Below are 17,037 nucleotides of genomic sequence, written 5' to 3' on the forward strand. Positions count from 1 at the left end.
CAGAGTGACAGAGAGAGACAGGGAGAGGGGAAGAGAGAGGGACAGAGTGACAGAGAGAGACAGAGTGACAGAGTGACAGAGAGAGACAGAGTGACAGAGAGAGGGACAGAGTGACATAGAGAGACAGAGTGACAGAAAGGGGAATAGAGAGGGACAGAGTGACAGAGAGAGGGGAAAAGAGAGAGGGACAGAGTGACAGAGAGAGACAGAGTGACAGAGAGAGGGGAAGAGAGAGTGACAGAGAGAGACAGAGTGACAGAGAGAGGGGAAGAGAGAGGGACAGAGAGACAGAGTGACAGAGAGAGGGACAGAGAGACAGTGTGACAGAGAGAGGGGAAGAGAGAGGGACAGAGTGACAGAGAGAGACAGTGACAGGGAGAGGGGAAGAGAGAGGGACAGAGTGACACAGAGAGAGGAAGAGAGAGGGACAGAGTGACAGAGAGAGGGACAGAGTGACAGAGAGAGACAGAGTGACAGAGAGAGGGGAAGAGAGAGGGACAGAGTGACAGAGAGAGACAGAGTGACAGGGAGAGGGGAAGAGAGAGGGACAGAGTGACAGAGAGAGGGGAAGAGAGAGGGACAGAGTGACAGAGAGAGACAGAGTGACAGAGAGAGGGGAAGAGAGAGGGGCTGAGTGACAGAGAGAGAGACAGAGAGAGGGACAGAGTGACAGAGAGAGACAGAGAGAGGGGAAGAGAGAGGGACAGAGTGACAGAGAGAGACAGAGTGACAGAGCGAGGGGAAGAGAGAGGGACAGAGTGACAGAGAGACACAGAGTGACAGGGAGAGGGGAAGAGAGAGGGACAGAGTGACAGAGAGAGAGGGGGGAGGGGACAGAGTGACAGAGAGAGAGACAGAGAGAGGGACAGAGTGACAGAGAGAGGGGAAGAGAGAGGGACAGAGTGACAGAGAGAGACAGAGTGACAGAGAGACACAGAGTGACAGGGAGAGGGGAAGAGAGAGGGACAGAGTGACAGAGAGAGACAGAGTGACAGAGAGAGGGACAGAGTGACAGAGAGAGAGACAGAGAGAGGGACAGAGTGACAGAGAGAGACATAGAGAGGGGAAGAGAGAGGGACAGAGTGACAGAGAGAGACAGAGTGACAGGGAGAGGTGAAGAGAGGGACAGAGTGACAGAGAGAAAGACAGAGAGAGGGACAGAGTGACAGAGAGAGGGGAAGAGAGAGGGACAGAGTGACAGAGAGAGACAGAGTGACAGGGAGAGGGGAAGAGAGAGGGACAGAGTGACAGAGAGAGACAGAGTGACAGAGAGAGGGACAGAGTGACATAGAGAGACAGAGTGACAGTGAAAGGGGAAGAGAGGGGGACAGAGTGACAGAGAGAGAGTGACAGACAGTGCAGAAGGAGACAGAGAGAGACAGAGAGGGACAGGGACAGAGAGTGACAAAGACTCACGGAAACGAAGTGCACAGAGAGATCCAGGCTTCAGCGATGTTCACGATTTTAAGGGGGGCCAGCTAATCCTGAAAGAGCAGCACAGCCGGCCCCCCTTTAAATCTAAATCTTGCTGGGCCTGGGACTGTAGCCTCCTGATAGCGCACGGGCCTGCATAGAGCACGGCAGCACCAGAACAGAGGAGTGGGAGGGGCAGAGCAACAGTGGGAGAGAGGATGCAGGAGCGGTCCTAGAGCCCGCCTGATGCATTGAAAGGCAGTGGCACTTTCTAATAAGGTGCAGAGATCAGGATTGGCCCACTTAAAGAAAAAATAGAGCAGCCTTTCGGGCAAATGCCCGAACAGACAGATTGTCAGTCCGGGCCTGATTGGTGGCCAGCTGCAGGTCTGGACTGGGAATCAAAATAGGCCCTTACATCCAAGTACACAGAGGCCCAAATAGTCCTCCACCAGCCCACTAAATAGTGACGGTTTATGGGACCTTACAGCAGCCCATCTGGCATTTGCCAGAATTTACAGATTGCCATTCCAGGCCTGGTGTCCAGGGCAGGGTGGGTGACATTGGTGGCCAGGGCAGGGCCCCTTTACAAATACAAAATTGCCTGCTGGCAAGGGGCAGGGCCCTTTACAAATCACCAAAAAAATCATTCGTGGCCAGGTCAGGGGTTACATTGGTGGCCAGGGCATGGGGGGTTACATTGGTGGCTAGGGCAGTAACATTGGTGGCCAGGGCAGGGGGGTTACATTGGTGGCCAGGGCAGGGGGATAACATTGGTGGCCAGTGGGACTTACCTGTAAAGTTCACCGGGGCCCTGGTTTCTCCTTAGCGAAGTCTTCTTCCTCAGTTCTCTCCTCCTCAGGTGGCGGTGGCTTCTTCTCCTCAGGCGGCGGATCCTCTCTTCAGTCGGTGGCAGCAGGTCCTCTCTTCAAGGAAGTTGTTCCACGATGCAGCACCCTCTTCTTTCTTCCGGAAACAAGCGACGGTACCTTATATAGGGCTGGGCCCGTGCGTACTGACCTCACACGTACACACGGGCTGCAGCCAACCGGATTAGGCCCAATTAGCCGCTGACCACCAATGTAAGGGCCCTATTGAATTGGGTAAAGGGGTCCCGGCTAATCAGAAAAGTGTCACGGCCGGGCCCCCCTTAAACCAAAAACTGCTCCGGGCCCCAGGACGACTGTGCCCCCCTGATGGCGGCCCTGTCTGTGACACCCACTCACTCTTCTGGGTCCACTAGGGGTTCCGGCCCAACAGCTTAGGAATCAGTGGCTAAAAAGAAATATTGGCAGAAAAAGAAAAAGCAATGGAGTCCCTCTACTGGCAAATGAGCTTCTTAGGGCTAGTCCACACGGGGAGATAGCGACGCGTTTGCCAGGCTTTTTCAGGCGACTGTTGAAAAGCGCATCGCCTCGTGTGGTTAGCACAGGCGTTTTTACATAGGCGCCCATACAAAACTGTCGCCTGCGCCGGTCGCGGCGACTGTCGCGGCGCTTTGTCGCCGCGACCGCAAACGCGTCGCTATCTCCCCGTGTGGACTAGCCCTTAAAGGAACAGTAACACCAAAATTAAGTGTGGAAATATAATGTACTGTTGCCCTGCACTGGTAAAAGCTGTGTTTTGCTTCAGAAACTCTACTATAGTTTATATCAGTGATCCCCAATAGTTAATGAGCAACATGTTGCTCACCCACCCCTTGGATGTTGCTCCCAGTGGAATCAAAGCAGGTGATTAATTTTGAATTTCAGGCTTGGAGGCAAGTTTTTTGTATAAAAACCAGGTGTACTGCCACACAGAGTCTCCTGTAGGCTACCAGTCCATATAGGGGCTACCAAACAGCCAGTAACAGCCCTTATTTGACATGAACTTTTTCATGTTTCTGTTACTCTCCAATTCTTTTTTAAATTTAAATGTGAGTCACGAGTAAAAAAAGGTTGGGGACCCCTGGTTTATATAAACAAGTTGCTGTGTAGCAATGGGGCAGCCATTCAAGTACAGGATACACAGTAGATAACAGTTAAGTACTGAAGAATCCCATTGTATATGACAGAGCTTATCTGCTGTGTATCCTGTGCCTTTTTTTCCTTTTAAGCCTTTTAAGCTTTGAATGGCTGCCACCGTGGCTACACAGCAGCTTATTTATATAAACTATAGTAGAGTTTCTGAAGCAAACACACACGTTGTACCAGTGCAGGGAAACACTACATTATATTTCCACACTTAATTTTGGTGTTACTGTTCCTTTACTTTGCATACTTACCCTTTAAATATATTTAAGGGTAAGTATGCATGAGTAGTTTTCTCCCTGCTAAGGGACAGTGTGGGAAATGCAGGCATATTTAACTGAATAGATCCCTCAACCTGTGGATGCAGATTTTTGAAGGCTACATATGTTGTCCACACACAGGAAAACTGAATGTGTGACCCAGTCAGTAACCCAGTAGACTAGTCCAAAGGCACCACAATAAAAATAGAGACATTCTGAGATATTATATATATATATATATATATATATATATATATATATATATATATATATATAATACTAGGGATGCACCGCATTCACTATTTTGAATTCGTCCGAACTCCCAAATCCTTCATGAAAGATTTGGCCGAATACCGAACTGAATCCTAATTTTTTATGGAAATGGGGTGGAAATGGGAAAACTTTTTTACTTCCTTGTTTTGTGACAAAAAGTCACGCGATTTTCTCCCCACCCCTAATTTGCATATGCAAATTAGGATTTGCATTCAGTTCGGCCGAGCAGAAGGATTCGGCCGAATCCGAAACCTGCTGAAAAAGGACGAATCCTGGCTGAATCCCGAACCAATCCTGGATTCGGTGCATCCCTATATAATACACAAAAGCCATGAATATCTTGTAAATGATATCCTTATAAACGGTGAGTTCTGATGTCATCAGTTATAAACGGAGAGTTCTGATGTCATTTCTGTCACATGACTCTCTGAAACTTGTGTATTATAATAAATAAACTACCCCAAGTTGCAAGATATGAGGATATTAGAAGGAGGCCTTCTGCCTCGTGTTTTTATATCGTCAGGAAACTCCTCGGTAACTTATAATATCCTTATATTTTACAAGAGGGGGTACTTTATTCAATATATAATATAGGGGGGGAGTTGCTAACACAGGTCCTGTCTAAATGTTTAAAAATCCAGGTTTTCTTGATACCAGAAAGTTGACTAGGGTCACTCTTGCACCTGTTTGATGTGGATCAGTGTTATTTGCCCATGTGGAAAACTAACTCAGAAATCCTCCCACTCTGCCCAAGGTCCAGTACATCAGATAAAGTAACCCAAATAATAACTCATACACAGGCTCCTGCTGTCACATAAAAGTTTAAGCTTTTCTTACTGCATCAACAATGTGTTTAGTGATGAGCGATATCCCTGCAGTGAGCACCAACCATTAGTTTTATGGTGTTTCTGAGCCTCCCCAGTACTTGCTGTATATCTAGAGCTGGAGTGGGGGGGGGCAGCTTTTGGTGAAAGGGGGGCTTGTATGTGAGAGTAGCACAGGGAGGCAGTGGTTCCCATGTTACACCATTGACCAGAAGGGCATGTGACTACCTCTGGCCAATGAGACATGAGAATTAAACTTTTTTTATCTTTCACCAAAAAACCACACCAGTATCAAGGGTCCAATTCAAAACAGTACATGTAGATAAAAAAGTGAATAGAGGATCCCCCGTCACTCTGACCCCAAATCCTCCCTTCCCCCACTGCCCCGCACACTCACTCACCCGCTTCCAGCAGCAGATTCAGGGAATACATAGCGGGACAGTCACACACATCAGGGTTCGGGGACTTTGTACAGAGCTGTGCAACTACAGGAACTAACGGTTTGTTTATCTCTAGTGCCTGGTGAGGAACGTGGGCGTGTCTCTACACTGGGGCAGCTTGAGGTGACTCCACCTGTCAGGGGCAATTGATGAAATCCCATTGCTCTATAGCTTTATTCATCCCTTTGCCATTATTTCTCTGTGAATGAAATCTTAGCTTAGCTTTTTAATACAATATTTAGGAGTACAAAGACATATTTGCCCATTCTGAATTAGACAATTATGTACTTTCCAAAAATATATGGTATCCTGCTGTAGGCATTTAATAAAATTATGTCTTATTGTAGACAGTCACTATTTAGTGGGCTGGTGGGGCTGTTTGGGCCTCAGTAGAGGTGTAAAGAAGAGTTTTCTGCCCCCACCGAAAAATCTACAGAGAGGCCCATTATACATAGCTGTCACTGCCTGCAACCCCCCTTCCCCTGTCACATGATCACACAGGTGCAAGTACAACACAATTTAAGGAAGAAGAGGTGGGGAGGGGGATTTTAATGTTGTAGAACAATGATCCCCAACAGTAGCTCACGATCAACATGTTGCTCACCAACCCCTTGGATGTTGCTCCCAGTGGTTTCAAAGCAGGTGATTATTTTTGAATTTCAGGCTTGGAGGCAAGTTTTGGTTGTATAAAAACCAGGTGCACTGCCAAACTGAGCCTCCTGTAGGCTGCCACAGTCCACATATGGGCTACCAAAAAGCCAATCACAGCCCTTGTTTGACACCCCCAGGAACTTTTTGTATGTTGCTCTTCAACTTATATTTTTATTTTTGACCATAGCTCATGGGAAAAAAGGTCGGGGATCCCTGCTATAGAGGAAGTTGACCCAGTAGTCCAGGCCCCCCTGATTCCCCAGGCCCCCCTGCAACTGTGGGCTCTGATTCCTCTATAGTTACACCACTTGCCTCACTGTACTTGGAATGCTTGGGCCTATTTTAGGGTTGCCACCTGTCCAGTTTTGAACAGGTCAGGTTTTCAGGGTACAGTTCAAACACCATGAACCGCAGTTTCTGACTTCTGAAAACCAAACAAAAATGATTCCTCTCTGCCTGCATCTTATCTTGTATCTTGTCTGCAATGCCACATGCAAGCTTTCATCCTATAGATGCACAAAGTCATTTCCAAACTTATCCCAAGTAAAATCTGCCTTAGTAACTGAGCAGTGAGCACATCTTTTTGGCCACATCACGTAGCCCTCCCTTATGTGTCACTTGATACTCTGTCTGAAGCAGAGAGAGGGAGAGAGATGCTGCTGAACCTCTCCCTGGTTGTATCCCCTCCCATATTGTTCCCATACCCCTCTGTGCATAGTGTGTCAGAAGAGCTTGCAGTCATCAACTAACAGTGGAGTGACAGGACAGCAGCACCTTTTGCTAATACAGTTAGTACCCAGGAAGAACCCAGAAAAAGCACACACTTTTGAAGCCAACCAATTTGGATACAATTTTATTTTATTTAATAAAGTTAAAACAGGGTATCCTGATGTGTTTCATATCTAGAGATACATAATCATAGGTTTCTCTTCTTCTTCTTTTTCCTTATAGGTCAGGTCTTTAATATTCACATTGCACAGTAGATTTGTCTTTGGTGCAAAATCTGTAGGTAAGAATAAGACTATGTCAGTATATTAAACACAGTTGAATAAAACAGACTCTAAATATTAAACTACATGGAACATTCTACATAGTAAGATATAAGTCTCACCATTAGTTCATTGTGCAACAAGGTAGAAAAGGTTCTGCAACTCGATGTCTCTCGCACTTCAATAGTATTAAATGTCGGGCATCACGTTCCTCTATTCAAAATATTTCAGGCCAGCGTTGTGAAAGAAGTTTTCCAAAAATTGCCAAGATGAAATGAATGCGCAGTGGCCCGTACGCCCAATGAAAGAATTGACTGATTTGGGCAGATCGAAACTGACGTCGTATCTCACAAAGTTGCAGTTCTTGTTGTTTAGAATAGGCTCAAGGATGTTTCGGAGCATCTCACTATAAACAGTTCCTGAAAAGGAAACAGCAGAACATTGTTAATAAGTACACAGTAGCCTTTCCATTACAGCAACAAAGAATGACTGTGGATTTATCCATCAAAGATTTGTGCACTGTCTTAATGTGTAAAAAAAAAAGTTTTTTTAAGAAATGTGCAACTAGAATTATTTAGCACGGGTCAACTCTCCTCCAGCCAAGAGGCCTACTTTCCTTAATCTGTTGCATGTTCTGTGCCAAACAAACCTGTAAAGGATCACAGCAGTGTGCAAGGCATTGTGGTTGTCTTGGCTGGTGGAGAATTGCCTATTGCTTTAGTGGTACATGTTATCCGTTCAGTAGACGTATGTTTAAAAGTCAGGCTCTTACCTATCTTAGTTCCTTTCAGAGCAGCTTGGCACATTTCAATACGAGTGGAGTGATAGGGAACAATGTAATCTTGTAACGAGCTCACTAGAATCACATTCTTGAAGTGCTCCAATCCTGTAATACAATAACATTCACCATGAGATTCCAGAACAATGTAAAGGCATCAATACAGACATATTCCATGAAATCAAATCACTAATTTGCAATAAGTTACTCAAGAGTATTGGGTCCATGTCACTAACATGGTGGCTGCAGATATCTTAAAATACTACTTCACTGGTTATGGTTAAAATATTTAGCAAACGTTTCTAATAAAACTATCAAGTCACAATAGTTTTATTTTGGGGGTTTGTACAATTTAATATACAGAGGAAATTCATACAAAAGACAGGACAAATGTCTTACCTGTTTTCTGGCTCAGTTTGTAGAGGAACGTTTCTCTTGGGTCTTTGTTATCTGTGAATGCCATCTGCGATACGGACACAGAACTATCAAACAGCTGCTCCAACCACAGGCCTATAACAAAAGACATGCACATATTTATTAAATGTATTATATAAAATCATGTTAACGTGAACTGAAATGTAGGTAAAGGTACAGGGTTATATTATCAGGAAACCCACTGCATCTTGACAGTTCCAAAATACAGCCGTGATCTTTCCCATATAAGATATAAAATGTATAATTTTATATTTTTTTACTTTTGACCTGTCATAATTTTATATCCCTTATACTTGATGTAAGCTAAATCCATGTACATATATGTCTTGTTGTTTCTAATCTTTGAATTACTTGTCAATAATAAAACAAAGTAGACAGTAAATCCCTACCAGTTCTAAACAGATTCCTGCTGTGGCACATAAGTCCCATATGTGGTCCACCAAAGGAGAGGAACGTGTGCAGGTTTCCAAGGAAGGCTTCAAATTCAGGTCTCCAAAGAGCTGCGCGAATTACCAGAGCGCCCAGAGAGAAGCCAATAAAGCTGCGGGGAGAAGAAAGTAACATTACTAAAACAAATCATACATATTAATATATAGAGATATAGAGATTATTGCTAATTGCTGTACCTGATTCTGGTAATAATGAGCTTTTTGCCTGTTATATGCTCTAATATTTCAGTTAGGAGAACGCTGGCTAAACAATCAATATCAGCAGAGGTGCATTCCTGTAAAGACATGAAAAAAAACACAATAAATATTGCATCAGGATTAAAGCAAGACATGCACAGAGACCGGCACTAATGAAAACATTATAGTTGCCATAATAACAGCATATAAAATAGCAATAATAAAGGGCCTATCTGCTAACAATCTGCAACAATAATCTTCGAAGACCTATGCACTTCCTGTCTTGTCGCTGCGATATTTTTCATGCAATTTAATCATTTTTCTATATATTTTTGCATAGCAAACCCCCACAGAAGAAAATTTTCTTCCAAAGGATTTGCATTGATCGATCTATAATAGTGTCAATTTGTTACAGATCAGTTGTTACAGCAATATGTCAAAATGATCTTTATGGGCCCCAGTGCAACTGATCATTTGATATTAATCATCAATAAACTCATAAAATGCTGATGATAAAATGATACATATGTAAGGATAGTTACATGTTATCATCAGTGCCTACTAGTTTACATTGAGCTGAGGTGGATATAATGTTTGAACAATTTCATATAGGAATAGAGATGATCCCCTAGAGATGCAAAGACATACGTACCTTGTTGTACATAGACATTAGGAAGTCCATTTTCCCATGTGTTACTCCACACTCAATGTAAGGTCTTACAAATACAAGATCATGTTCGGAACCTAGAGTAGAAAAAAAGCAGTTTTTTAACAGGGCAAGGCAATGGTATATCATGGCTTCAGAATCCAATCTTAAAATATTTTTTTACTTACCAGCTCTGCCATGTACACAGACTATTAGATGTGTTCCATCATCTTCACTACTGGAGTTGTCTTTGGAACCTATAATAAAATAAAATAGAAAAAGTCAATATAATCAAAGTAATGCACTCAGTCATTCAAAATCTAATGAAAAAAATCAAAGTATAACTTGCCAGTAGGATTGTTCTGATTCACTTTGCACGTAGGTATAACTTGCTCCCAAAGGAGTTTCTTTTCTCTGATCTCATGCAATAATCTACACAATAAAAACACACAATGTTGAGTCATGTAAAACTGTCCATTGAAACACAAAATAACAGCAGCAATATTAGAATTTATTTTTGTTCACTGGGGTGTTGTTGCTATTCTGCTCTATGACTTAATATTCTAAGAATATTATATGATCGATTTCTATGAATAAAATATACATCCATAGGATACTGTGGGTAACTTATGTTCTGCCCTTTAAGACTGTTGGGCCTCACATTCCTTGATGTACATTTCTTAACTGTAGCTCACTTATAACCCATTAAAGAAGAAAATTTAATACCGTAATCTTTTTTTACATATAATGATATAATTAAGGATATTTAGAGTAAAAAAAAAGTGTTGGCTGATGTCAGTATTTTCATGATTTGTTGGAAGAGCTATATATATCTATATATATATCTATATATATATATATATCTATATATATATATATATCTATATATATATATATATATCTATATATATATATATATCTATATATACATATACCGTATTTGCATCTAATTTTATGAGATTGCATCAGAGAACATAAACTTTACATAACATTAATGATCTGTACAAACCACCAATGGGGTAAATACTACTGCAAGGCCACAGTAATCTGTAGCAACCAATAAGATTATCCCTTTCCAAAAGGTGACTGGAACATCACATGCTGATTGGTTACTCAAAGTTACTGGTGGAAAATATACAACTTCTATGTAATATTGTGCATAGTAAGTGCCCTGGCTGCTGTCTACCTCTCTTTGTAGAAAGATAGTTAAATAGATAGATAGATAGATAGATAGATAGATAGATAGATAGATTAGATAGATAATAGATAGATTAGATAGGTAATAGATAGACAGACAGACAGAGATAGATTAGATAGATATATAAAATAGATTAGATAGATAGATAGATTTTCTATAAATAAGATTAGATAGATAGATAGATTTTCTATAAGTACAATATCACATCCTTTACCTGATTCTGGATATTATCAGACTGTTCGATTCTATATGTTTCGCAATTTGGCTCAGAAGACGATTTGCCAAAGAATCATATTCAGCCAGAGTTTCTTCCTACAAGCAAAACAAAAAAATATTATAAGTGATTTAAAATAAATGCAGCATTGCCTTAAAAACAGAAGAATCAGAAGAACAGCAGAGACATAATGCCTTGGCCATTGTAATGACTATATTTATAATGCCCCTTTCCTCTAGAAACTTATAGGGTGTGAATTTAATAAAACAATTTGAAACTTTTTCAGAACTCTGACATGATAAAGCTGCAACCAGCTCTCCCCCAGATTAGATTTCCTATGATCATTTGGCTTCTACAATATTGTTTCAATAATCAAGAAATAGCAAGGAGCAAGCAGATAATATATCCCATAATAATTTCTCCCTCAGACATTGATCTTGTGATGGCTTTATACTGTACCTTGTTTCCTACATGTCCGATGACAGCAGTTCTTCCACCAAGACATCCGTATACAAAGGTAATTGTGAGCTGCTGATCTGTATCACAATAAGTAGGTCTCATCCTGATAAGCACAGATATTCCTTCATTTGAGCCATTGTCTAGCATCAAGCTCAGAGTAAACTTCTTGGGACGGTCTGTGGAAAGGAACCGGCATATCCATTCTCTCAGTTCTTTTTTAAACTCAAATAACCTAAAAAGCAAAAGATATATGTTTAGGCTAATACTAACTGACACCACTAGGGGAAATCCAAAATTCTGAATGAAAACACATCAACCTACTTTAACAATAGCGTATTGACTAAGCAAACTATAGTCTTAAGTACACAAATAATTCTGTATTTGCTTTAGCACAGCAGGAGACGTCTGTGTCTCTCGGCTTAAGTTTCTTGGGCTTCACATATGAATCATTTGTAGAAAACAAATGTCCCCAGTGAGGTGTTTGAATTCCATACCCAATGGTTCGGCCTCTGCTAGCCTGGCTTTATGATGAATAAAAAAAATTTTTTTTATATAAAAATCCAGCTGCTCCATTACAAGGAAGTGATCCTTGGAGTCATACTTATTTAGGATTGTTATGGCTCTTGATATAGTTTACTATTTTAACATTTTGTGCATTATATTTCTATTTGGTAGAGATGAGAACTTACCCATTCCTCAAAGGAGATGGCATGTCGTAAAATGAGTCACTTAAATCAGGATGTGCTTTGATACGGAATGACTTCAGTTTCTTGCACGGATCTTTAGTACAAGCAACAGGGGGAGATTTAACATCTTCTGAACAATCTAGAAAATCAAAATTTTAAACGTTAGCAGGAAAATGCCTTTCCAAACACACTCATATATAGAAAAGTGATATTGTCGTTCAGTCAGTACGTAATTGTAATCTCAGCGTCCAGAGATACGTTGGTATTTTAGAAATACGTATTTAAAAGATAATAATGAATGGAAGGAGTTCTGGATGAACAACTATCACACACTGAGGCAGCAGCACTTGTGGATTCTTTCCATACGTACCTTTTGCGTCAGGCTCTAAGTACCGGTCTTCAAAGATCACGGGAGCAGATTTTGATACTATGTCCACGTCCTGGCACTCGAGAGAACAACTGACTTTTGGAGAGTTTTTGACTTCTTTATGAATCTCTTTATGCCTTTGAGCGCTGCAATGAGAAACGGGTTTTTATATTTAGAAATAAATCACATCCAGAGATCAGAAAACTAAAAACTGAGGGATGTAACAAAAAAGCTGTAGTATCCAACAGCAACCAATCCTATGATATTAAACACCTGATAATCAGACCAATAATATCTGCTGTTTGGTTGCTAAGGTTACTAGACTTATAGTAAATGTGTTCCATTTATTACATTAACGTGACATTTTCATATAAACGCATCTCTTAGAGGTAAAACTGTAAAGGACTGTAAGGGGCAAATTTACTTATGGTCAAATATAGAGGGTTAATTAACCCTCGATATTCGACTGTCGAAGTTAAATCCTTCGACTTTGAATATCGAAGTCGAAGGATTTGCTGCAATTTGTTCGATTGAACGATTAAATCCTTCGAATTGTTCGATTCGAAGGATTTTAATCCATCGATCAAACGATTTTTCTTAGACGAAAAAAAGATTGGAAAGCCTATGGGGACCTTCCCCAACTAGGGGGTTGAAGTTTTTTTTTAAAGAGACAGTACTTCGACTATCGAATGGTCGAATAGTCGAACGATTTTTAGTTTGAATCTATGATTCAAAGTCGTAGTCGAAGTTCGAAGTAGCCCATTCGATGGTCGAAGTAGCTAAAAAAAAATGTTTGAAATTCAAAGTTTTTTTATTCTATTCCTTCACTCGTGCTAAGTAAATGGGCCCCTGAATGTCCATAAAAGTGTGTAAATGTAATATTCCCCAATCAGATAACAACTGACTCTCTCTAAACATAAATATTTGAAGAACCATTGTACTCACATCTTCTCATCATATAAAATAGCTTCTTGTCGGGGATGGTCAGTAGAAAAGAACAGTTTCTTGAACTTTTCTTCCTATAAAACAATAAAATAGACACAGATCATAAGCACAACCTTGAGAAAAAACGGCAGTGTAAATCAATAAATACAGTCATTCCGAAGATTGAGCACTAAAGTGTAAGATTGAGTACTAAGGAGTAAGATTGAGCACTAAGGAGTAAGATTGAGCACTAAAGTGTAACATCGAGCACTAAAGTGTAAGATTAAGCACTAAGGTGTAAGATTAAGCACTAAAGTGTAAAATTGAGCACTAAGGAGTAAGATTGAGTACTAACGTGTAAGATTGAGCACTAAGGAGTAAGATTGAGCACTAAAGTGTAAGATTGAGCACTAAGGAGTAAGTTTGAGCACTAAAGTGTAAGATTGAGCACTAAGGAGTAAGTTTGAGCAATAAAGGGTAAGATTGAGCACTAAGGAGTAAGATTGAGCACTAAAGTGTAAGATTGAGCACTAAGGAGTAAGATTGAGCACTAAAGTATAAGATTGAGCACTAAAGTGTAAGATTGAGCACTAAGGAGTAAGATTGAGTATTAAGGAGTAAGAAACACTGTAAAAGGAAATCTGCCTCTGCCCTCAATCCAATTCAATCTGCATCTTACCTTTATTTGTTGCTTTTCTTTACTCTCCAAGGAGGATTGAAGAAATATTCCCCACAGATTCAGAAGTTGCGATGACAGTTCTATTAGGCTGGCATTTATTGCTTCTGCCAGATCATTGGGGTCTTCGATTTCCTATGGTTAAAATATTCAATAATCAACACATTGTGTAAACATAGGGAATAAAGTATGTAAAGTATCCCAATATTATAAGGAAACTAGTTTGGGGTGGCAGTTTAGTATCATATTATAGAATAAGCGGTGAGCAAACTTACCGTCACTTTGTCAGATAACTCACTGAGCCGGGCTTTCATATCAAGTTTTTCTGTGGAGGAAACAAAGACAATACAAATTAGCAGTGAAACAACAGCGTTATATTACAATTGACAATAAAGTTTTGTATAACTAAGAATAGAAGCTGTGTGTGTTACTTTGCTGCTGTGATTTAAAAAATGGAGTGGATCAGACTAGAAAGGAATGAGAGCCCCTAGAATATCGCAATGGTGTCTAAGAACACAACATGCTGTGAGTTCTTGGGAGTTCTCCACATTATTTTTGTAATTCTCCAAGGAAGGGTTAATGTAATAAAACCAGGTCTACTAGGCCATAGTAACCAATGAAGAGGTACAAATTACTGGTCACCATCTTAAAAACAAGCCTGTGATTACTTGGGTTACCAGACATGGTTGAAAAATGAACATCTTTTATTATATTAACCCACGTGTCTTCCTACAAGTAATAATTCTTTACCTTTGCTTTTAAAGGCTGTACGTCATGATCATCACTACTTGTAGCAGCAATGTAACCACCTGTTACCCACCACAGGCAACATCTCAATAAAATGAATAAGAGGTGCCTTGTTAGATTTGTAGGCAATAATTGTAGGTGCCCAGCTACTCGCGGTGCTTCCTAATGCTGGTGAGTGACCTGAGAGGAGTAGGGAGTGTTTTACAACCAAAATGCCCCATTTGCCACTGCCCTAATATTGACTCTATGAAGATACTATCACAGGGCCAGTGTGTAAATTAACAGTCACTTAAATGGGCACTTTATTCGTTAATACCCATAATCGTTCAACTTCCAAGAGTAAAAAGAATGTGTTCATTGACTCATCAATATCTATTATCTGTTTTGGATGTTGGGTGGTCAGAGAAAGATCAATGTTTAAATGAACTTTAAAGTTGAACATAACCTAAAGAACAGGCCAAATACGTGGCACAAAACAGAAGCAATCACATACCGAGCTCCAGCTGGCGTGAGGAAGGCAGCGTTTCTGATACGGAGGTGATATAACTGTACAGTCCATCATAGGAAAGCAGCATGCAGGATCGTAGTGTTGAAAGGAAACGGTAGGCATGCTGCAAGTATTTCTCTTCTATCACAAAGCTTTTACCCTAAAATAGAGAAACAGAGTCATGAAGCAAGAAAGAAAGCAAAGAGGACACAGATCAGTACAAGATGGTGCCCTACTACCCCACAGCACAACTGTGCATTCTTTTGCCAGTTAAAGACATAGGTGCAATGGTGAGACTCGCTGGGGTTCAGGAGGGAGGAAGGCAGTTAGAGGGGACCTGGGGTTGTCTATGAGCTTTTGTTCTCATTTAAAATCCCACTCATAGAATTGTTTTTACCCTCTGGAAGGTTCAAATACAACTTCGTGTTTGTTACTTACATCTGCTGCCAATTTCTTTTTGAAGCTTTTGCCAAAAATGATACTTTCTAACGTCGGTATTGTAGGCTTTGTCCACCGGTTTGGAAGAATTCTTTGGAAAACGGAGCTTTTCTCGGGAAAGCTATAAAAATAACAAATATAGATGTATGTGTTATCTTGAAATTGCTATTATTTCTTAATGGAATAGTAAAAAATGTCTTCATCTATAGCTGACGATAACAATCCGTGTACTTACATCTTCAGTGGGGGTTGTAATATAACCAACAGGCCATGAACCATGATCGATAGCCTCGAAAGTGTCTTAAACACAATAGTCATGTGATCATGAATCCCTCGATGCAGATTAAAGTGCAGTGTCATCTCCTCGCTGCAGATTGGTGCCGAATTCTTACATTCCTTTAATCTGTTCAGATAAAACCAGAAGATCGATGTGTTAAACACAAATCAGATTTCCCTAACCCATCAGTCTTGTTAGCTTTATTGTATTAGAATGAATTATATGCTAATTTATGGAACAATATTGCCACTTTACCAAGGCTATTGGGGTTGTTCACCTTTAAATTAACTTTTTAGTATGATGTAGCAGTGATCCCAAACCAGTAGCTCGTGAGTAACATGTTGCTCTCCAACCCCTTGGATGTTGCTCCCAGTGGCCTCAAAGCAGGAGCTTATTTTTGAATTCCAGGCTTGGAGGCAAATTTTGGTTGTATAAAAACCAGGTGCACTGCCAAACAAAGCCTCAATGTAGGTTGACAATCCTCATAGGGGCTACTAAATGGCCAATCATAGCACTTATTTGGCACCCAAGAACATTTTTCATGCTTGTGTTGCTCCCCAACTCCTTTTACTTCTGAATGTTGCTCACGGGTTCAAAAGGTTGGGGATCCCTGATGTAGAGAGTGATATTCTGAGACAATTCGTAATTGGTTTTCATTTTTTATTATTTGTGATTTTTTAGTTATTTAGCTTTTTCTTCAGCAGCTCTCCAGTTTGCAATGTCAGTAATCTGGTTGCTAGGGTCCAAATTCCCCTAGCAACCATGCATTAATTTAAATAAGAGACTGACATATGAATAGGAGAGACCTGAATAGAAATAGCAGTAATAAAAAGTAGCAAAAACAATACATTTGAAGCCTTAAAGAGCATTTGTTTTTAGATGGGGTCAGTGACCTCCCATTTGAAAGCTGGAAAGTATCAGAAGAAAAGGGCAAACGATTAAGGGGCCCATTTACTCAGCTAGAGTGAAGGAATAGTGGGAAAAAACCTTCGAATTTCGAATGTTTTTTTTGGCTACTTCAACCATCGAATGGGCTACTTCAACCTTCGACTATGACTTCGAATCGAACGATTCAAACTAAAAATCGTTCGACTATTCAACCATTCCATAGTCAAAGTACTGTCTCTTTAAAAAAAACTTCGACCCCCTACTTCGCCACCTAAAACCTACCGAAGTCAATGTTAACCTATGGGGAAGGTCCCCATAGGCTTTGCTATCTT

The 17,037-nt window shown here is 40.6% G+C and overlaps 1 protein-coding gene across 1 annotated transcript; it reads right to left on the minus strand.

Annotated features, from left to right (window-relative positions):
• Window positions 1–6,706: 6,706 nt before the first annotated feature.
• On the minus strand, window positions 6,707–8,320 carry LOC108699352 (protein FAM135A-like). Its single transcript, XM_018231367.2, has 4 exons — window positions 8,037–8,320; window positions 7,632–7,745; window positions 6,982–7,278; window positions 6,707–6,873 (listed from the first exon to the last, which is right to left on the minus strand). Exons 1-3 carry the CDS (start codon window positions 8,167–8,169, stop codon window positions 7,073–7,075), a joined length of 453 nt encoding a protein of 150 aa, XP_018086856.1. The 5' UTR covers window positions 8,170–8,320; the 3' UTR covers window positions 6,707–6,873; window positions 6,982–7,072.
• Between the last annotated feature and the right edge of the window lie 8,717 nt (window positions 8,321–17,037).

This window comes from Xenopus laevis, chromosome 8L (genome assembly GCF_017654675.1).
Source record: "Xenopus laevis strain J_2021 chromosome 8L, Xenopus_laevis_v10.1, whole genome shotgun sequence".
Classification (NCBI taxonomy): domain Eukaryota; kingdom Metazoa; phylum Chordata; class Amphibia; order Anura; family Pipidae; genus Xenopus; species Xenopus laevis.

What these genes read in the sequence shown, in the direction of transcription:
- LOC108699352 (XM_018231367.2), bottom strand. Translation starts at nt 8,169, where the DNA reads ATGTGCATGTCTTTTGTTATAGGCCTGTGGTTGGAGCAGCTGTTTGAT. An exon ending in CAAACTGAGCCAGAAAACAG is followed by an intron (nt 7,746 to 8,036) that starts GTAAGACATTTG and finishes ATTGTATTACAG; the next exon opens with GATTGGAGCACTTCAAGAAT. An exon ending in TCTGAAAGGAACTAAGATAG is followed by an intron (nt 7,279 to 7,631) that starts GTAAGAGCCTGA and finishes TTTCCTTTTCAG; the next exon opens with GAACTGTTTATAGTGAGATG.